General features: G+C 34.2%; 1 protein-coding gene across 1 annotated transcript in view; it reads left to right on the top strand.

Annotated features, from left to right (window-relative positions):
• Positions 1-401: 401 nt before the first annotated feature.
• Positions 402-24142, top strand: part of heca (hdc homolog, cell cycle regulator) — a 153249-nt gene continuing 129508 nt past the window's right edge. Inside the window, exon 1 of the mRNA XM_089635649.1 lies at positions 402-1420. Coding sequence (XP_089491775.1) covers positions 840-1420 — 581 coding nt within the window. The 5' untranslated portion in view covers positions 402-839. The remainder of the gene's footprint in view (positions 1421-24142) is intronic.

Genomic DNA, 24142 nt, shown 5'->3' with positions numbered 1-24142 from the left:
AAAGGGTAGATAATTGTAATTATCTGTGCACTGTCTGATCCTCTGCAGCTGAGAGTGGTGCGGGAAGTGTGGTAGAGGGTGCGGGAGAGGGGGGGAGGGCGGGAGCTCGAAGGGGCGGTGGTGCACAGTGCAAGTTCAGGGGTGTCGCGGCGCGGGGTAAGCTGCGCGCGCACATCCCGGGTTCACTGCCAACGACAGTGAAACGCGCCGAAAGTGAAATAATCCGCCGCGACGCCCACCCCCTCCCCCCGCCGCCCGTCGGCTGCACCCCCCGCGCCGTGCAATACCGCGCCCCGCCCAACCCTCCCAGACCCGCGCCCCGCATGCTGCTGCCAGCGCCGCCGCCGGTGCGATCTTGAAATTTCGCTTTCGTTCGTGCGGTCAGCCATTAGTCGGCCGCGAGCGGTGCGGCCAGCATGTGCAGCGCGTGTACCTCTCCAGTGTTGCTATACATTCACACTATTTATTATTGTTGTCGTTCACTTCGCACATTTCTGTTCGGCGATTTTTTATAATACTTGTCACGGGACAACAGCATTAAACGTAAACAACTGTGTCGTTCGTGATCCTTTGAGAACTTTTTGTGTTTTTTGAACTTTTTAGAACTGAATAAACTTTTATAAGACTTTACGCGCCATCAGCGCCGGTTACTTAACCTTCATACCGGCGTTTCCGATTCTTCGCTTCTTCGACTACCGCGGCGTTTTCTTTTTTCTTCTGACTTCCCCAGAGGAAGTCCAGTCGCCCGTCCCTTCCCGGCCTTCAAGACGACGGAAGTACTCAGAAACTTCGGACCTCTGAGCGGGCTACCCGGATTCTACGGGCGAGGGGAAGGCGCCATGGCCCCCCGGAGGCACCACCCCGGCGCGGTGGGCGAGATGCCCCTGGCCGAGCTGCTGCTGGGCGCGCGCTGCTGCGTGCCCACGGGCGAGTGTCTGCGGCCGCAGGATCTCATCTCCCCCGAGGAGCCGAGGGACTCCGTAAGGGTGACCTGCAACAACGAGGGCTGCCCCATCGGCCGCTACATGCACCGCGAGTGCTTCGAGCTGTGGGAACAGGGCGTCTTAACGTACCTCAAGACTTCCGGGAGAGCTCGCTCGTGGTCCGAGCGGCAGAGGCACCAGAACCTGTGGACGAAGAAGGGGTACGACTTGGCGTTCAAGGCGTGCGGCTGCCTGTGCGGGCGCGGCCACCTGAAGAAGGACCTAGACTGGTCCCCGCGCGAGGAGCAGGACAAGCAGAGGCGTCGCAGAAGGGCTCGCCAGAACAGCAGCACCAAGACAGTGGTGCAGCCCGAGCAGAGACCTCGCGCGGAGAGCCTCTCCTCTAGCGGCTCCTGCAGCCCCTCGTCCACCGGGAGTCCCACCCATCCACAGAACAAGAAGAATGGAAAGATCGAATTCTTCTCAGATCGCATAAGGTAGAATTCTTTTATTTTTCTTTCTTCCAGGTTTCCCGAATCACAATTACCACAGCCTTTTAAACCTTCAGCCTTCTAATGTTAGTTACTTAGTCAACGCTACCCACTACAGATTATTTTTTCTTCGCTATCACCACCACGTGGAGTATTTAGGAGAAACCGGTTTTACTGTGTTTATTACTTGTTTCAAGTAATATATCACCCCGAGACACGTAATAAATAAATATTAAGCCAAATGTTTATACATAATTCCGAATAAATTTAATTTCGGGTTCAAAATTCGTTATGAAAATAAAGCATCGGAACAATGCAATTAAATTATTCACCAAAATGCAAAGATTTTTAAAAACATTATTTGACTGTAATTGAGTTTGATTAAATTTTATTTTGTATATGATTTACACCCACTTGATTATTATTTAACGCAATTAAAATTGTTTTTCTTGTACTTTGACTTTAAAAATATTACTTCAATCCGGCTATAGACGAATCGCCGGAACATTATGCAATCGATATGGGCGTATTAGCCGGTTCTGCTCTGCAAGTTGGTATACCACTTAGTAATAAAGCAATATCTTCAATTGCTTATCGATATTGCCGGGTGTTATGACGTGAGGCCGTTTTGTTATGAGCCGACAGACTAGAGCTATTTTTAACTTGTATCGCGCTAGAAAAGCCGGCCGGCGAGTTGAACAGTACAAACAACAGACCTGACATTCTATCGGCCGCCAACGGTAAATTGTGCATTTCTAGTCAATAATGCACTATTATTTACATTTATGCATGTCTTTTTTTGTGATAAAAATCATTTGAAATATGTTCTTTTATGGAGCTAAGTAGGTACCTACCGAATGTAATAAATTTTAAGAAAATAACACTGGGCCATTTAAAATTGTCAACCGAAATCTTATTTTAATTCATTGTTAAGTTATTTTTATACCCGTTCGTTTGATTTAAAAATTCCTGTTTGACATTTAGTTACACGACCTATTATAAAAAACAAAGGTTGTCATTTTGGATTCATATCAGTATCCAACAAGAATAAAATAATAATATATATATAAGTAAGCACAATACAGTCTGCTTTATTGAACTGAATTAAGGCAAAAATATGATACGTCTTTTAAAATATCGTCAATTTGCATTTTGTGAAGTTTATTTAATTAGGAAATTTATTTAGCTTTAGAAGCTAAAAATACTTGATTAAATTCAAATCAGAAAAGTACAAAATTTTTCATTCCTTAATTTTATTTTATAAAGTGTTCCAATTTGAGACTAGTATTTTTTATTTTTCACAAAAAGGTAAAGTCGTGTTATTGTGGTGCGATCCTTCTGGTTGCGATTGACATAGAGATTAAATCTGTTTTTATATGTCGTGTCGAGACATTTGAATCAACAAGCCACAAGCCAAGTCCTGTGATAAATATGACTGTTTAATTCTGTTATGAAATATATTATTTGCTTTAATTCCATACATAGTAATATTATATGCATATATAATAGCGCATTTTTCATATTAATCAAAAACGTTTTTATTCTATTTATTTATTATGGACCCATTTGGCTTTTACATAACGATCATAATTTAAATTAAGAACGATAGTATAAAATAAAAAAAAAAAGATTATTAAAATAAAGCATAAAATACAATTTACAAGTTATTGCACACTATCTTTATAGAATCCTATAATATAAGAGTAACAAAACATTAACAAATTAACAATATTTTGCGAATACTTAAGCGTGTCAAAATTAAAATATCTGAAAGATCTATTAATTCATTGTTTAGTCTACGTAATCTCTCCATAACCTGTTTTTATGCAAAAAAACGGACTTAATTTGGTTCTTCCCTGCTATCCGAGGAGAGATTTAAAAAAAATCAAAGACATTAATTTTTTTATTTTAATTTATTTGATCGTCTATTTTTATTATTTAATTAATGCATTTTTAACTCTAGTTATATTTTTGTGACCAAACGTGTATTCAAACTTATACTAAATAATTATAATTAATTATTGCAATATGCACAATGCATTATGTAGGCCTATTTTTTCATAACTTTGCAAGGATCATTGTATCTTAATTAATTCATTTTTTTTAATCGTGTAGAGACCCATCAATAAATGAATGTATTTATATTCGCCCCACAAATAAAAAAAACTCATCTTGTTTTTTTAAATCAATTCCTATTATCTGCCTTCTCCTCGTTTATGTTCAAACTCCCAATGTTTAAAATCGCAGATCGTTTCATGGAATATAATAAATTGACGGTAGTCCAATCGGTTCGTTTTGTAAACATACGAGTTTATTGCGTTCAGACCCAATCACGATTTGTATCCGAATTCAAATGATGCTACTGAATCACACAAAAGTAAAAATAAACGAACCATTTCTGATACTAAATGAAGAGTATGACATTTACCCGAATCCCCAGCTTAATATATTATCGGGGAAAAACTTTTACATAGGAAATCGAGCGATGTTTTGATGATATTTCACCGGTACTTGTTTGATGTTCCGATCATTTTTTTATCAAATTAAAACTTTTTTGTCTGTTGATGGTTTTCGTTGACTTCAGTCCTAGTTTTTATGCGACCATTAAGCAAGTATTTGTTTGAAACATTGATTAGATTCCCAAACCGGAATATCGTTTCTGGTTCCATGTCGTTTCTCAGATATTAAATCGAGCCGAAATCTTTTTTATGAATTGTAAATTTACCAATGGATGTCTACTTCTTTTTTTCTTACAAATAGGTCACGGTATCGGGATAGTATAATATTGGGGTGGGTTATATTATCATTTCCTTTTTGGTGGAACCCTCTGACGAGCATAGTACTTAGGGTCGAATAAATTCCCTCCCTTCTGAAAGAAGCTGGATTCCCGTCTCGTTCGCGCTCGTCATTTCTCCGTCTTACCTCCATTGCCTTGTAAGGGAGAGAAATCTGAACATCCGTTTCTTGGCAACCAGTAACCAACAGGTTTGCACAAGTGCATATTGTCCCATTATTATAGTTTAAAGAGCCAAAAATGATGTCCCTTTTAAACGCCTCCCAGCTCCGAGTTGAATAAATTTTACCTTAAATAATATGTAATTATTTACAGGTAAAATATTGCTTTGCTTAAAACAGAACTGAAAATTTTATATCCTCCTGTGAAATGAAAATAAATTTGGTATTCGTTTCGAACTTTTCACCCGTAGACAAATTCCCGTTCCTAGAAATCTTCCAATTAAAAATCATTTCAATTCCGAACTGTAGAGTTTTACAATTTCTTGCCACCCAATTTATCCCGGGGTGATTTTACCTTTAAATTTTCTTAGAGGAAATAAGATTTCCGCGAGAAATTCGAGGGACAAAATTTTTCACAAACCTCGTGATTAATTAATTCACGTTATTCACGTTCGTCACTTAAAAATCGATTCCATTGATAATAAAATTACATCGGGGTTATTTTAGGGTCATCGGGCTATAAAAACTGTCGTTGATTAGGGAAAGAAAAGTCATAAAAAAGTCCAGAATTTTTCCAATTTCTATATTTCCGGTCAATTAGGTTTATTATTTTGGGAAAGAGAAAATCTATTTCCCTTTGAATGCTTTAATTTTCCTCTTTACGTTTCCATAACGATTCATCTGGGAGAGTTTCAAATAAAAAAAAAACACCCGTTGAAAGTACTTAGGAAAACATTTCCGATCCATCCTATTCACAGTAAGTAGGTATTAATTATAAATGATTCTAGCATGTCGTCGTTTATTTTCTAAAAGTGAAAGGAAACGTTTTTTATGTCATACTTTTATCGTGTTTTGTAAGCTTTCAATTAGGAGATTTCGGACTATTTCGTTTCTGAGCACATTTTATATATGCATCATTTACCATAAATCGTAACTGGCTTTCAGTTGTTAACATAACAGGAAAGTTACCCGATATTTAGCGTTTCCTTCGTACGAAACCAAAACTATCAACCGACCCCAAAAGACACTACTTTTGGATTTACGTTACAACAAATTTAAAACCTCGTCTTTTTTATTTTCGGGCTGCAATAATTTTCATTAGAACTACCCCCGATCTGCAGTTACTTGGTTCTTTTAAAAAAACTAGTCGTGTACATGTAGGTAGTTACTAATTAGTAGTTACATATTATTATCTATACACCTAAAAGTCTTTGCACCACCGAAATATTTGATAATATTACAGTTCCGAAATGTCAGTGTTACCCAATGTTATGGCGTGCGTTAAGTGTTTAACTGAAGCTTTAAGAACTGTTTATATCTTTGTTCATTTACTCAAAATAGAACGCAACTAAGTTGTACAAATTTAATGAATTTAAGTGCAACGTATGCACTTAAAACAAATCCCTTCTGACATTTTTATATAATAAGTAAGCCGTTTTAATGTGCCTTTGCGTCAGTTTAGTGTTTGCACAGCGTGGCAGATGACGGTGGAAATATTTATATTTATCCGAGGTTTGGAAGATCCTTCTAAGTACGACATTTTCACACGGTTCGAATCTGAAATGGCTTCCACGCACGCCTCTCCAGACCATTCAAATCCCAGCCATCTGGTCGTCATATTTTTCTTCAAAATATTGGCTGTAATAGAGTTAATGTAAATTCTGAGGACTTTTTCCTATCACTTTAAATATTCAAGGAAGAAATTTTACCTTACAAATACTGGATAAATAAATTATTGAAGAAAAAGATAATACCTACTAACAAATCTAAACAAAATATGAAACAGAAAAATAAAAAGTTGACGGTCTCTACCAGTAATCTAACCCAGGATCTCTGTCTTAACGGAACAACGCAAACATTATAACTTTGTAATCGTTCAAAAAGATAGCAGCCTAAAATATGGTAAAAATTAGTTGAGGATAATATTGCTTTTTATTTGTCGTGTCTTTTTCTGTTTCGTATTTTGTTCAAGATGTGTTAGTATTATTTTCTTCTTCAATGATATTGATTTTATGGGTATAACCTTAAAATATTTAAAAAAAAGTTATTCCAATAAAATATGATAAATAAATTTTTACATGTCCAGTCATTGAAGTTGAAGTGATTGATTGAAGCAACATTATAATGTGTTCATTTCTCAACGGGAATTTTGTAATCGTTTTAATTCTGGTTGTTTTCAGAAGTCAGAGAACACACTGGTAATATATTTTGTATTTGATTGACGTTCATCAAAGTATAGATATTTAACTTCAGGCTTGTGCAAATGCTCTTGACATTCCTATCAAACAAGGCAAGTTCCTACTTCCATGAAGGTATAAATTAAAGCTTTAGACATTCCTATTAAACAAGGCAAGTTCCTACTTCCATGAAGGTATAAATTAAAGCTTTAGACATTCCTATTAAACAAGGCAAGTTCCTACTTCCATGAAGGTATAAATTAAAGCTTTAGACATTCCTATTAAACAAGGCAAGTTCCTACTTCCATGAAGGTATAAATTAAAGTTTTTGACGTTCTTATCAAAGAAGGCAAGTTCCTACTTACATGTAGGTATAAATAAAAGCTTCATCTTTCAAAACAGTTGAAAACAATTCCAGTGTTTTGCCATACCAATCCCATATGCTCTGGCATTGCATTAGATACTTAAAACTGAAATCTAATAAATACGGTGATAAAAATAATTTAAGTTATGAAGTAATGAATCAACTTTGAAAAATAACTATCTTTTGATGCTAACATTGCTAACCCAAAACCGCTGGAAATGTGTCTAAAATGTTTGTCGTAACTCGACAACAAAGAGTATCTAGGCATTATTTTTATGAATCAACGATATATCTGAAAAATCTTTAAGAAAATTGTGAACGCGGAAGTTATAGGTACATTTTTGCCACTCGAGCGATGGAGATTTCCGGGCATTTGGTTTTGGATTCGGCCGCGCTCATTCATAAAATTGTACTTCCGAATATTTATACGAAATCGTATAAACTGTTTAATTTTGTTTAAAGCTAATGAATCCTCCTACATTTCATCGTTTATCCCATATTTGCATGTTTTATGAAAATCCATTTCGATTTTCGAAATATATTTCGAAAAAACAGCCAACCAAAAATTAAGACAGCCATCACATAGGGTCAATACGGATAGCCATCGTTCTACTGGCTGTCGAAAGAAAAATGCTTTTTTTGCGTTTTATTATTTTTTTTCGTAGAGTAAATTAAAGCCATGATACTGTAACATGTACATAATAAAACCTGTTATATTTATTATACTGGAAAGCAAACAAGGCCCGTTAGCCCAAAAACACGGGGGATATCACTTCTATCAGTTCTATTGCATCGCTGAGATAAATTTACGCTTTGCTACTTTGGTGACAGCTAGATTGTGAGTGTGAGTCAAATTTTAATAAAACAGTTGCTCAGTTTAGTTTTTTTTTGTTTAAAACCACCCATAACAGTTATTTTTCTAGCCTACTATTTCTCTGATAGCCGAAACAAACATAACATATTCCGTTTCTGTCAATACCGAATAAAACTGGTCGGCACTAGAGTCGATAAGAATGTGTATCGTTTATTTTTATCTTGATAATAAGCTATAAAATTGCGTTCTCGCCGCTCGAATGCTGAAAAAACACAGAAAACACGACGAATGCAACAAGCAACAAGCTCCCATCAATGTGTATTTTTATTCGTGTTCCGACGAGCGTGGGAGATGTGTTTTTTAATGCTCACGAACCAAAACGAAATTAGTTTGATACCGCGCAGCACACATGTACTGCAAGCACACTGCACACATCTGAAGACTTTCAATCGATACAAATCAAAATAATACATGTAGATAGATACACCTATTCCACCCAGCGTAAAAAGCTTCGAATTCTTTGAAATATGTTCACCGACCGAAATGTCACTATTCAATATAAAATATCCTCCGACCTAATAAATGTCACTATTCAATATAAAATATCCTCCGACCTAACAAATGTCACTATTCAATATAAAATATCCTCCGACCTAACAAATGTCACTATTCAATATAAAATATCTTCCGACCTAACAAATGTCACTATTCAATATAAAATATCTTCCGACCTAACAAATGTCACTATTCAATATAAAATATCCTCCGACCTAACAAATGTCACTATTCAATATAAAATATCTTCCGACCTAACAAATGTCACTATTCAATATAAAATATCCTCCGACCTAACAAATGTCACTATTCAATATAAAATATCTTCCGACCTAACAAATGTCACTATTCAATATAAAATATCTTCCGACCTAACAAATGTCACTATTCAATATAAAATATCCTTGGACCTAATAAATGTCACTATTCAATATAAAATATCCTCCGACCTAATAAATGAAAATGAAATCGGTGCAATTTAAATAGGTATATACATAACATACTCGTGATATGATTTTTTTTGGCGATTTTTCTCCATTTAATCATTTGTATCAAGAGGTGAACCCATTAAATTGCATGTGCAATGTACTACTAAAAATAATAGCGTCCACAACAAGTCTAAATTTTGTAATTTTGTCTTAAATACAGCGAAGAGTAGAATAAAGTCACAAAGCCACTGGTGACTGGTGACTGGTGATTGGGGTGCAGCTATTAATTTATGTATCTAACAAATTTATTTATCATGTACACGGAGATAAATGAGTATGGCCGATTTATTAAAATCCTGTCAAAAACGTGATTTTCATCCATTCCCTAATAAAATATTAGTCCATTAAGAATAAATCGGAATACGTGTTCATGCAGTTGCGCTTTTCCTGATAAATATAATGACGAAATGCTACCAAATTTTTAATGTGAATACCGCACAAGAGTCCTAACTACTCCCAAACATTAGAGCCAGTAAGAATTTAGGCACACCGGGATTTAAATCTGCGACCTCTAATGAAATAGAAAAGTAAAATAAATCAAGTTTGTTAGGAAACGTGTCAATTCGATCGTTAAAGGCCTGCAGTCCCGTTTTTAAAGGAATACGAATATTTTTTTCTTAATAAATTAGTAATATTTTATATCAGTACCTACGCTTTATCCATGCATGTATACATAAAAATATCAACAAATTTAACCAGTAAATTGAAGTATTTGTGAACGAAAACAATTATTACTTTTGATAATATGTACTCTTACATTGATAAAAAAATGCGATAAAAATGACTTATTTACAGAATTTCCGATTGCGCTCAATAAGATAGGCGAGGAATACCTATTTAGTATTGTTACCCTTGAGAAGTGTTGAATGTCACAGCTATCGCTAACAAATACCGCTCGAAGATTCTGTTTTATACGAGATTTTATACTTTTGACATTCTTCTAATAGTACGATATAAAAATTCTTCACTATTTGAGAGAAGATCGAGGAACGGCTTGGATGCACGGCCTTTTCCCAATGATGTTAAAATTTAATTACAAAACTTATGTTTAGATTTGAGGCTAAAATATTTGAACAAACCGAATTATTTTTAACATTGCCTTTTCCATAAAAAAACTTAAATTAGGATTTGAGTCCAAAACATTTGACAAAACTGAATTATTTTTTTTTAATCAAAAGTTATAACAAATTTGTAATACTGCTAAGTACTACTTCATTTATTTGTGTTAAATGTAATTAAATTATAAAATATAGGTCTTTAAATAATTATTTTTTTATGATTTTAAAAAAAAGTTACCCAATATATTTTTTAAATATAGTGAAACATAAAATTATACATAAAAAATAGCATAAAAGCGGTTTTTGTGTCAAAATTTTAAATTCATTTAAGACAACATTGTGTTCTGAAGTAAATCGATTGTTTGTTAAATTTAAGCCCACCAAAATGCTTTTTTCATAAAATGATTTTTTTAAATGATATGTTTTATTATATTTACATAGTAGCTGGATCAAAATTATTTTTAAATAAATTTCATTAACTTGAAAATAGTTGCCAAATTAACCTCTAAATTCATGAAAATCGATTTCTTCAATAGCCTACTATATTTTATAATTTAAAACGAAAATATACAAAGTACCTAGTACATATTCGTACTAGATATTTGTTAAACATTTTTATTTTAAAATGGCATTAAATCCAAATGTAAGTTTTTATGAAAAAGGCCACGCAGTCGTCCCTCTTCATTCGCTTACAATTAATGTAATAATAAAGTACCTACCTAATTTCATTTAGGTCCCGACAGTTCTGAATTCGAAACCTTTTTGGTTATATCCGTTTCTAACCCGGAAAACATAGCGCCCGAAGGCCCAACTCGTTGTATAAGTTGTGTTTGTGTTAAAATGTTTTTGTTTATGCATTAGCTCTTACGATAAATTAATATATGCCTACTGTGAACAGTACTTGGAAAACATGAAATTTACTAACCCTTCATCATTCTGTGGATCCTGATCGGGTGGGTTTACTATTAAGCTGTATTTCTTAGGTTCTAGTACGTGTCTATTGCTTCATATTCTATATCGGAGTCATTTGCTTAGCGACCCTATTCCGGGCAACCCGCCCCCGGAAAGGGGTCCACATATATTTCAACACAATAATATACATTTGTCATATCATTTCGTATAAACAAAAAGTAGGAATATTCAATGTCCAGAAAAAATGTAAAGCTCGGTCGGTGGCCGAGTTGACATCGCGTTTGGGTCCCACCCAGGCGAGTGTGTTCAATTCCTCGGCTGGCTAAGTCCTCCATCACAACACAAGCAACATTTTCAGCTTACTGTATTGGTAATAGGAGATTTTGAAATATTGTCAGGTTATTCGTAATCCGGGAATGTTTATTTCTCTTTTTTTTTAAAAAAATCTAGATGTTTAAAAATAGCTTTTAAAAATAGTTTAAAAATAGCTTTTCCAGTTTTTTTCGCATTGTTGACAAGGTAGGTACCAACGAATATTTTTAAGAAAGCCATTGTTTACCTTTCCCAAATGAGAAAAGATGATTAGTGTTACAACACACGAAACAACACCAATTATCTTCTCCTTATCTGCGGGTTATCAAAACGATTATTTTTGTTGTCATTTTGTTACGTGCATTAAATAAACTGAGATGTAAAAAAACTCAAATGACTTGCACGTAATTTAAATAACTTCTGAAAACAAAAGCCATGTATTATGTTGTCTTGTATTATTTTTTAGACAATACGGCGTTTTATTACTTATTATCTAATAACATGTTTTTCGAAGCACTGATAATACGGTGATTAAGAGTGGTATTTATTGCACATATTCAATAGATATCATATATATCAATCAACTAATTATGCAAATAAATCAATAGCTTTTCAATACAAATAATAATATTTTATATTCTACCAGGATACTAAAGGTATTCCATAAATCTTCACTCTTTTCTTTGGCGATTTTTTTTTAATAAGCCAGCATCTGATAATAATATTACTTAGGTACTATTAAACTTTTCAAGACCCAAAAATCCATTTTTTTCTCTAAAGGTAATATCTCTCGAATGGTAAGCTCTGGCATCTAACTTATTATATCTTTTTGGTGGTAAATTTTTATTTTACCGCAACGTCATTTCCATCGTGAGATACGGAGCTTTAAAACATTGTCGTGATATTTGTCTCATGTTTTTCAGTTGTTTGTCATCGGGAAAATGAACCTATATAATCATAACAACTTAAAAAAAACCTCTGAGGGAGATGAACAAACTAGACTGTAAAATAAAGTTTAATCTCGATGTTGAATCATTTTAAAGCGCAATCCTCCGTGTTTCAAAATCAAGAGGTCAGTGGAACAGCAGTCGGCGGTAGTTGAATCAGACACTGCTTGCGGATGCCGAGGTTCACGTTCGTGACGACGGAACCAGTCAACAACAGTCAACAGTCAACAGTCAATGGCCGGTACGTGAATCTCTCCGATGTACCTACTTGACATTTCATCAGCAGGCACGCGATTATGTAATTGGCCTCACGTCGTCATTTTTACGGTATACCTTATACTCCATAATACACACTGAAGAGATGAACAAAAGTGTGTCGCTGGCGTGTCCGTGTGCCCGAAGTTAACTCATTTTCCCTTGCCCTTAATTGATTACATTTTCAAGCATATTGATTTTTATATAACACGTACAAGAGGCCCAACGTGTGGTGCCAGTAAGTTTAATGGTTTATGCAGTGGTGCAGCTAGTTTTGTGCTGAACCCGGGCAGGTATATATTTGATTACCACAATTAAGAGAAAATAATTTACAATAAAAACACAGAAAATAATTTATTTATAAATATTATTTTAAATGATTTACTGTGGGACAATACAAATTAATTAAATAAATTTTAAATACGCAGGCCCGGATTCAAACTGCGACCTCCCAATTGCCAGGTAGGAGGTTTACTCCTCGACCGCGAAGGCTGTCAAATTATCGGGCTGATTATCAATTTTATTGACCTGTCTGGCGCCGAACAATCTTGTATCAGTTTTCCAATTGGAATAGATGACACTTCTAGGGATTGTCTGTTCAATGCTTATGCTCACCAACTGGGACTTGAATGCCATTAGGTCGTCGCGTCGTGTAAACTGCGCTCTTAGTCATTTTGTGTTTACGGTTTTTCAGCATCTGTGTAAATGTCACACTGAAATCGTAATAATTGAAAAATATTACTCCATCACAGATGTAGATAGAATTTTTTAGTGTTTTTTTAGTTCTATGACTTGCCTTTCCTCAGGAGATTATATCACAATAAAGAATCTTATGTAGATACATCGAAGGATCTATATAATCATTTCATTAGGATTTCTAGATTAACGCAACTATTTTCAGCTCCCTATACCATATAATTCATTAGCTAGTGAGTTTTAAAATATAAAAAGACATGTATCCATATTTCTCAATTGCTCAATAAAAAGCAAGATTTATTTGTTACCCTAGAAAGATAATTATATTTTTAATCCTTTTAGCCCCGAAATTTAGGACGTAGATTATCTTTCAAGGGTTTTGAACTTAAAATTCTTTCTGACTGTCCTGTTAAAAGCTTCATCTTAAGACTCCTACTGGGTCTTCCAGACGATCGCTTGCAGGCACCTAGTCAGTTCTTCGCCTTTTTAACTAGGTTGTTTACAACATTGTTTAGTTGTTAAATTAAATACACACAGCTGTCATTGCGGATTTGTTTTGTAATTTACATTTGATTATTTATACCCGAACCATCCATCATGTTCCCAATAGGTATGTTATTTGAGACAATTTTCACGTCACGCAATTCATCTTTGACCGAGCGTAGCGAAGTCCTGTTTTGACACCACTTTGCATTTCGTCGGTTTGTAAATTTGTTTTTTGTGCCGTGTCCGTTTAATCCTGTCAATATGGTAGCCGTATTTGATAGTACATTTTTATTCCGCCAGAGCGCATGAGTATTGCGATTCTTGTGTTGTCAAGTCGGAGTAATCAACATTTGACAAAGTTCACAGAAATACTAGTAAAAATTACGGGATTACCAACTCTTGGGCATCTTGCATTTTTCTGTTAGTTGCTTTGGACTGCTAATTGCCCTATAAAATTAACTTCTTGTGGCTTCAATGATTATGATCCACATCATTTGAATATTGTAATAAATTCATATCTCTTGAGAGATTAATACTTCAAAGGCGACGAAGCCCATGTGCTGATTTCGTATTCATTTTTATATTGCGCAGTTTTTGCTTGGATTTGTAGTGGTTTTGTATGTAAAAGCTACACTCCCCCTGAGGCGGCCTTTTTTATAGTTCTGAACAATTGAAAAAGTTCTTTATTCAACCAATTGAACAAAATAATTTCCGTGTATAAGTACATTGTAAATTATCAATTTATGAAAAGAATTTCTTAAAATCTAGACAAACGATAAGGTATTGTAAATTATCAATTTATGAAAAGAATTTCTTAAAATCTAGACAAACGATAAGGTAGATATCCACCCGTAATATTTTTTGATTTGATAGTTTCTCAGTTTTAATTTTGGCAAGACGAATTGCATCGCTTGATTTATACGGGTCCACAAAATCCACAGTAAATAAATGCTTCAAAATATTAAAAAAATGATATTGCAAATGTATACCAAACTTAATTCGGTATTTTATGTTGTAGTATAATTAATATTGTGACTGTGGGTTTCTTATTCCGTTATCATAATATGAAAACTGATTAATAAATAGGCGAAATTCTTACCTAAACAACAAACACATCGCAGACGTGCATTACGTATTATTTCACCTCTTAGTGACATTGTTATAAGATCTTTGCTATCGAATTGCAATAATTATGTGATTCACGAACTAATATTATTGAAACAGAATACAGCTGCAGCACAAAAAAAAACAATGGCCAGTCCTTTTTTATACGTTAGGTATTCAATTCCATACTTCAAATTAGTTTTAGCTTTAAATAAATTTTCAAGTTAGAGTCTAGTCATTTTTCTCATCCAATGGAATAAATCCGCATTTAAAAAGCTCCACTTGTTATCCATTTGAATTCTGTGACTTTCTGATAATGACAATAAAAATATAATGATAAAAATTTTGCACAAATTTCCACTCTCTTTTTCGAAATCTTATTTTCTAACTAAACAATAAACAGAAAAGTATGGAATAATTAATTAGTGTCAACTTCTTAAACAGGAAAATATTATGATTTGAGATTTTCACCGCCAAAAGTATTTTTGTTATTTGTTTTTGGTGTGTTATTTTGTTATTTTTGTTGCGCTAACTCCTTCTTTAGCCAACGTTTCGGACAACGTTACAGTGTCCATCATCAGGGCAGGTGTGGCTAAAGAAGGAGTTAGCGCAACACGGCTTAACACCCCAAAAACAAATTACAAAAAAGTAAAATAATTATTCAAAGTTCCGTAGATACATTGGGAATTGAAAGTAGTTGCGTTGGTCTATAATTTCAAACAGATACACTGTGCAAACTTCATAATGCCAGAGCTCATCGTATAGTAGATTTTTTTCTGTTTTACATACACAGAATTTCTTATTCTATACTACGTGTTTTAATGCTGATGGGTGATGAACAAAGGGGCACAAGTCAATAATAATAAAAAAATACTAATTAAAAACTAATAATTAAGCAGTTATGATTATTTTAGATCTTCTTTCTATTTTTATTTTATTTCATCTTACTCGGAAACCAACGTGTCCCATACAGTGTTACAATAATAATAATCTAAACTCACGCCAGCGGAACGTGAGTGACGGCGGAATTGTTGTTTCTGATCCAGGTCTGACGTGGGCAGGCGTTTATACCAACTGTCTGTAGTCTCTAGTCTCTAGCCGAGACACGAACTCTTGTATTTTGACTCCAATCGGTACTTTTATTTCGCCCAAGAGATGAAAGAGTAGAGGTGGGTTGTTCATGTTTGTGCGCCCGATGTAAACTCGATTTTATCTCACTGGGATAATTTGATAAATACTTTTTCAAATATCGATATTCTTTCTTTCATTATTAATAACATTTATCCGCCTGTGCCTGCGAGTCGAAAGGTATACTGTAAATTCATCACGTTTCTTGGAACACCTGTTCAGTGTTTGTGGGCGTTTTGGTGTGCCCGAAGTTAGCTCAATTTCGTTTTACTTCGCGTGAAATTGATCATTTTCAAATGTAAAAATTCTTCCTTGAATATATTTCGTTGTCCGACTTAGGTGCCTATAAGTCGAAAAGTCCGATTTATTTTGTCGACATCAGCTTTCTTTCAAAACAGTATAGATCAATCACACATTTCGGGATATTCATTTAAATTTTTTATGGACGTGTGTATACTATTATGACGATAGTATGGTAATGTTTGTAGAAAGAGTCATACAATATAAATATCATTGTAGGAAGTTAAAAATTAATGCATCATCAGAATATGATTTGAAATCTGCCTTATTATCTGCAGCATAGCTCATACTGTATTTTATATTACCTGTACATATCTTGTGGGTTTTATACAAAGTCCTGTACCACGCATTTCAATCTTTCAATTAAATCTTATTCATTTGCATAATTAGTTTCAAAACTTCTTCTATCTCCGCTTTTCGTCTAATACGCAGAAAACTTATAATCACCGACTCATTTTCAGATATAAAAGTTCTCACCGAAGAAAAAATTTGAAAACAATTACTGCACTTATCATTAATCTACAAAAAATTCAACAAATCGAAACCACCGCTTTGTTGCCAATCTTGCAACAAATTTTTCTGTATTTACACTTAAGAAACACTAGAACGTTGAACTCTGGCCTTATAAAATTTGCACAGCTTTTTCCGTTTGGATTTCATCATCCAACGCAACTATTTTCATTTCTCAACCTTATCGCCAGCATGAGATATTGAGCTTTAAAAAAATATTTTTCGTCAAATTTTTGTACCTACTATGGGTATATTCTTAAATTTTTGAAAATCCTGGTGATATCTTCTACTTACAATTAATTATTATAAATAAAGTTTTATTTCCACGTGGTTTTTAAAAAAAACTTCTTCCTAAAATTCCTCTTCACGGATTAGTTTCTCTTCTTTTTATATTTGTTTTTCCAACAAAAACTTTTTGGTTTTGTCCATTAAAACATGTTTTGGAGCTATAACTAAAATACTATGCAGCAGGTGATAAATGTTCAAGAATGTAAGCACATGTTTATTTATTACCTAGACTTATAGGCTGGTTGATACCTTTGATATTCAGTTTCTGGTCATGTAGAAAATGGCAAGTATTTATGAATAAACCTGTGTTCTGGGAATATTGCCGGTGTTGCCATTAACATAACTATATTTTTTAATGAAAACTGCAATTTTACGAAATTTAAATGCTTAATGAGAGAAACAAGTTTAAATTCAAATTGGATTTAAAAATATAAATTATAGAGGAAATTGTAGTAATATAGAAGTAAGAAATAAAATAGGCTAGGGTTGCCAGCAATGAAATCTCGCTTTATAATCGCAATTAATCAGAAATGTATCGCCTTAACTAGCAAACAGTGAGCTCTGGCAACATGAAGTTTGTACAGCTTCGCTCTGCGATGTGTAAGCATATGCGACTATTTTCAACATTTTATGCAGTTTAGAAATAATATTTTCGTTCCCTTAAAAAGTTCGTTTCACGTTTTCCAATTTTCGGAGAAGCCGAGAAATTCTACTATTCCCAGCGAGGGATCGTACATCACGTCATTATTTTAAGTATCTTAGATATTTTTCGTTTTGAAACGAGACTGAGAAGGAAGGGGATGAATATGAATGCCGTCCGTACGAGCTCTCGCTAGGACTAGATAACGTGTAAATGTTTAGTAATATGTGTTTTGCTTTATTATAGCTTAATTATTCACCTGCTTGCTTCAAAATATATTGTCGTCCACCGGGTGGTTTGTTACAAAAACTGGAACCTACCCAGCAGAAGGGAAAAGTTTTTTTAAACGGTCGGTGCCGATACTTGCCTTATGTAGTCCATCGCGAACTCCTTATATGAATATTAAACATTGCAGTGGGTACCGTTATTCCCGTACATGGACAAGACCAGAAACCTCTGTTCTTAAGTAGATACGTAGTTAGGTACTCACTTACAATGTAGGCACCACCTTATTATATATTGTGTCCATATAAATATTATGAAAAGAATTATTACATTATTCACCGATGATGACCAGTAAAAAATAAAAAAATAACTTAGACCAATTCACGAGTAAAAAAAATCATATATCTAATTTATCAGTAGGCACTTTTAAGTTACTAACCAGTTTCACTCATTTTTAGAAATAATTAATTCAAAATGACTTGTTTAAGGGTTGTTTCGGAGAATTTGAACAATTCACCAAATTCAGCCAGTTGTTTCACAAAACTGAAATAATAACAGAACTTTAATAGAACCTTCACAGAACAAGAAAATCATCTTTGAAATTTGATGATTGTTCAAATTCTCTTAAACAAGCCATCCTTAGTAAAGTTTCAAAGCTCCGAAAAAATTAAAATCAATTTCGTTAACCTAAAATTCCTAAACCTAATAGCCATCACAGGACGCCTGGCAGATGTGAAATATCGAAGATTTGATTTTTATTGAAGGAAGTGAAAATAAATGTAAACATTTTTATATTATCACTATTAAAATATACACAAATGAATATACCCCAAACTAGCTATACCCCGCTACGCGTTGCTGTGGCTCAGTCTATCTGTGGAGATAGAGAAACAATAGCGCGTGTTGCTTTGACGTCCAACAGTTTAAAAAAGCACATTTTTACCTGTCACAGGTGACGTCCATATATAAAAAAACCCTTGTGTATTCGAATGCAACGTTGTGTCAAAATTGCAATCGGTGAAGAATTTTCGGAGATGTAAGATTTTGAACAAACGAACATTTACATATATATTTATATAGATAGTTTAAAAATATATACAATTACTAACCGACTTTCAGTATTAGTGGTCATGTTCTTAAAATTATTTCTACAGTGTACCTTACCCAATACAGATCTAATATTATAACCATAGACATATGAATATTAGTAGACCTGCCCTAAGTGATTAAAAGCGTATTATCCCCACTCCCCATACCGGTTCCATTGGAGCCGGCTGTGCTCGCGTATGGCCTCAAGTGAAATTTGAAAACGTGACGTCATCATTCTTGTGCGAACTATGGTCGAGGCATCATCGGTTCATTTTACGAAATAACACGGCAAAATGTTGACTTGTACTATGAAAACTTGTAAAAATAGATGTGAAAAAGAGAATAAACCCAATTGTCGTATTACATTCCATATATAAGCATTATTTTACTTTATTTTAAGCATATTCACATCGTATAATATGAATCAGTTGTTACTATCACATCGAGAAACGTCTGGACGCGAAACACAAAGCTGGTTGGTTGCTGGGAAGTAAATTATGAACATTTATAAAAGTGTCTTAGCTAAATACTTAAACGAAATATTCGACTCTGAAAATAGAACCGAATTTTTTTGCCGAATTTGGACTTCGCAAATTTGTTCATAACGTGGCGAGTAATTTGCGCTCCCATGTAAAAATGTCTATTCATTCAAAAGCAGATTTTACTTTTAAGAAGTAAATGGTGATATTATAATGCGAGATGCCTATTTACTGTCAGATTGATTTATTGACGAATCACAGTCAGCTTCACTCCCTTCGTTCTTCAACAGTTGATTTTACCCTTCGCCATTATCTTCTCGTCTATTAATTCCTATGTCTGTGATTATAAAACTTAATATACTGTTTATACAAAGTGATGACAAAACTTAGAATAACAATAACAGCAGGACAGGACAAAACAAGAATATTAAAACTAAAACATATAAAACAGGAGGCAGTTTCTTCTCAGAAATGAGAATCTTCTGAGCAGACATTTTAAAAGGTACAATAAGGAGGCAACCGAAACCAAACTATTACTGGAAGTTTTAGAATATGGCTTTTTATAAAATATATAAATAAAATGATGGTAATATAGTGACAATGGTATCAAGCCATCTAGGGAACACTGCATCTGGTGTAGTTCCATATCTGGTAGTAGATTCCCTTGCATCGTTACTGATGTACAATTGAAAATCTTCTTCAAGTGAAGAAATTGATGGTATTGATGCATTTAGAAATGAATTAAATACATTTATAATTTCATAAAATAAATTCGTCACGCTACATAAGAATCAACCTTCCCAGCATAGAGTTTTAACGGCCGGGCGGAAAGAGGCGATAAGTCACGGGGCTGGCCGAATGAAGCGTCGTCCCGTCTTGCCAGCGCAAGACTCGGTTTTATCCCCCTAGGCGCGCCAAAAAAAACAGCCCAACATTAATGAGTTGCTTCACTGAAGATTTGAATATAGTCTTTCCATTGAGAGCTCTGTTGTAACAGATATTTGGTTGCTGTTACATTTCGGTTTTAGGAGACTTGCAAGTATTTGCTTCAATCTCTGTTTGCTACAGTAAACTTGTTTTCCGTGTTGAGATTTGAACACACGACCTTCAGGTCAAAAGCGATAAATAACAACGCCCACTCGACTACCGAGCTTATTCATTTGACAATGACAAAACATTCATAATATTATCTTCAAAACATACTGAATTTTTCGCAAATCCAATGAAAACATTAATAAATCACAATAATTGCTATGAAGTACGAAATTACATTCATCGAATGATTTTTTTTAAATATTTAGGCACCAAATGAATGCAATGTCAAACTGTTATTTTGAAGGTCGCAAAACAGAAGTTAATTAATACATAGTGCATTGTATTTGATCAGTTTTAATATATCCAATGTCTTCTAATGGCTTCCCAATTTGGTATTTAAGTGGGTAACTCATTGACAATCATTATTACAACGATTTTAATTGATTGGATGAAACGTAGTTAGGTCCTCCTTCACAATTTTCATCGAAGATTCCAATGAGAAAGTTGCCAACTGGATTCAAAATGTAGGTGAACACTATGAGCAGTATTAAGTATGTACTTACTAAGCAAATTTCTTCCCATTGGCTTCACAACTTCAACAATTACCTCGACGACTTTATTTCACTGCGGAATAACGAAATAATATTCCCCCTTTTCTAAGCTTTTCAGCAAACCTGTTAGAATTGCATGGGAATGTATTTATTATGCATTTTACGATGTAGGGCCAAACTTATCGCTGTGTGGGACACCGGTTCGCGTGGAAATGCGTGGACTACAAAAACAAGCGGCAAGTATACATACATTTTATTATTATCCTGATCGCACAAGGATGACATGACTTAGTCAAAATAACCATTTCATCTATATGACAAACTCATTATATGAAAATTAAAAAATATGCATTTTATAAAAGTGGCTTTATTTTCAACTTTAAATTTTGTACGCAATTGAGCTGTCTTTAAAGATCCGATTGGAGTCGCAATGGGCACTACAAAGTAAAAAAGGCATCCTATTTGTATCTAAGTCGTTTTGTACTGGTACATTGTTTTGTCTTTTGTGATGTCATTGTATTTCCTATTCCAAGTTTTATACCCAAATCAGCTCTCTTTTGTTATGATATCGGGGATGTAATATGCACAACATAGTAAAAAAAGCGTCATATATTTATGAGAGCCGCTCTACAGCAGTAGTTCAGTGTATTTCACTTTTTGATGCCGTTGTATTTGATTCGTTTATTCGTTTTGGTGTGTTGTTTTGGCGTGTCCGTGCGCGCGCAGTTGGTCGCGCATTGCTGCCAGGATTACAATAATAAACCGTCTATTTATAGGCCCGGTTGCCAGCGGGCCGGCTTGCATGTCTCTGCAGCATGGCAACGTCGCCCGGAATGCCGGCGTTTCAAATTTATTCCAATTTTTAGGTTATGTTATGTTATGAGCATTTAGCGCCCAGAGATCACAGCTTGCCTGAAAACAACATTATTTGCCTCGAAGATTAAAATATTGCACAGTTCCAAGACATTTTTGGTAGCTGCCTACGACTACGTATAAAAAAGGAAATCAACTATCTCATGACATTAATGGTTTTGTTTTCGTGTTATTTTAATTAATAAAATTAACAATTTCAAATGCATTTGTAAGATTTAATTAGAAATCAACATTGACTCAATCGTGTTGTCTTCCATCGAATGACCTTGATCGAAACCTTCTCAAAAAAGAAGAAATTCACAAAAACTGCTAAAAATTGTAGTAAAATTATATTTTTGTAAAGTAGGTAGGTACCTACCTATTAACATTTGGTGGATGATTTTATATAATCTTGAAGATGAGGAGACTTGAATTAGGTACTTACGTATAGGATTATATACAAGCAAATAGTTCGTAATTCGATATACCTAGTAAGTAGTAGATACATAGTTCTTTATGTCGGAATCTATTGTACCCACTAGTTATTATTATGTAAAGTGATTGTGGCATTGATTCATTAATTCAAAGTGACTGTTATGAATCATTGGTCCCCATTAATGAGTTAGTGTTATTCCTGTGACCTTACCGTGTAGCTAAGTGGTGCGTGAACGTCTATCAATGTCGGATCTTCCCAACACACCAACAACAACCTTATCATCTTATTTATTTCTCATCTTACAGGCGGTCTAGTGGGGTAGAATACCTATTCGATGGTTTCTTGGTGGTATACTCTTGGTAATAATGTTTCTATCGTTGTTAGTCAGTTGTATATTATAATGTTAATTAATTATAGTGTTAAAGGCGTACTTGACTTACTTTAACCGAGACTTTAAAAAAGTCGAGTACGTCCCTTAATACACTTTAGATCAACTGAAGATGATTAACTGCTCACTTAACTTCACATGCGAAATATAAAAATAAAAAAATTAATGTTTCTAAGAGCTTGTATTTTGTAGGCCAGATAAATCACTAATTAAAAAGCCAATTGGATTCCATTACGAAAAATGTTCATTTTATAAAGAGAAGTGTTCGTAGGTAATCTATCTACATCAACCCTTGTAAATGTGTGAAAAACATTATTTATTAAGTCGATGCACTACGCAGTAATGCAAAATCATGTGTTTTTGGTTTGAAAATTTTGTCGCCTAGAAATGTTTCAGATCGCGGGTATAATACATCTTGGCCTGTAAAACAATCGAGTATTTTTTGCATAAGCCTTTTTACAAGCCCAGAAAAAAATTTATAATGCCTATTCAAACTGCTTTAAAAATTTTTCCTACTTACGAACCCATTTTCGGTAATGGTTTTATTGTACAATGTGGCAAATTAAGTTTTTTGTAAAATGATCGGAAAACATTTAAATATTTATGCCTGAATATCCACAAAATAAAATAAAAGGCACTTTTTGGCCATGTTTTTTTCTTGTCTAAATCAAAACAGCTGGATGTTGTTAAGCGGGAATTTAAGCCTTATCGCCATCTATGTAAGGAGTGTTATTGATGGCTGCTCGAAATATCACACGACGTAGTGCATCACCTTAACATTATTGTACGATTGCTTTTTGGCATGCTAAAGATGACACAGGCGTTCCATTAAAATTCGTATAAATACCAATCAGAAACATTTTTTTCCTCATAATATATCAAGTAATCCATAGACATATGAATATTAATTCATATGTCTATGAAGTAATCTGAAGAAATGTTCGTTTTTATACATCGCTTTCATATAAAAAAACTACATTGAGATTAGAAATCGTTCAGAATCTAGTTTCAATCATAACTTATAACATTAAATCCGATAGAATATAGGTTAAGAATCCCATTACGGCAGCTCATTTCCGATAGCATTCCACTTCAGTATCGGGTACAAAACCTCCTAGATCACAAGGCCAGGACGCTGAATCAAAGCAGCCTCTTACTTGAATGGGGACCTTCAAAAAATGTATTTTTATTTTGAACTGAAACATTTTAAGATGTTTTTAAAAAGAAGAATAAAATGAACAAAAAAATTAAAACGAAATTTTTTTGTAATTTCCCATTCATGTTAGGAGGCTGCTTTGAATGAATATCTCGACCTTATGATCTAGGAGGTTTTGGTTTAAACGAATATCTACCTTTATGAAATTTAATAAAATACAATACTAATACAAATACAATACTGCCGCTTGTTTCCTATTCAAATTACGCATTGTGATTCGTCCTACACCGTAATTATATTAATTATGGATGCTTTTGCAGTGGGAGGTAGTTCTCTTATTGTAAATAATGTTCTTTTTGAAGTGAAAGATACCGGCTTACTATTTCGACTGCAATTCAAATAAACAGGTCTTATAAAATCTCTGATAATGAAGTTAGAATAGCATTAAAAAATAATCGAAACAACACATTAAGGTTTAAAAGACTAGGGAAGATACGAGAGAACTGAAAATAGCCGCATTTATGATAC

The sequence above is a fragment of the Hesperophylax consimilis genome, chromosome 9, assembly GCF_061612785.1.
Source record: "Hesperophylax consimilis isolate HC1 chromosome 9, BYU_Hcon_1.0, whole genome shotgun sequence".
Lineage (NCBI taxonomy): Eukaryota > Metazoa > Arthropoda > Insecta > Trichoptera > Limnephilidae > Hesperophylax > Hesperophylax consimilis.
Note: the sequence above shows the minus strand (reverse complement) of the source record. Positions and strands in the feature narration are given on the sequence as shown.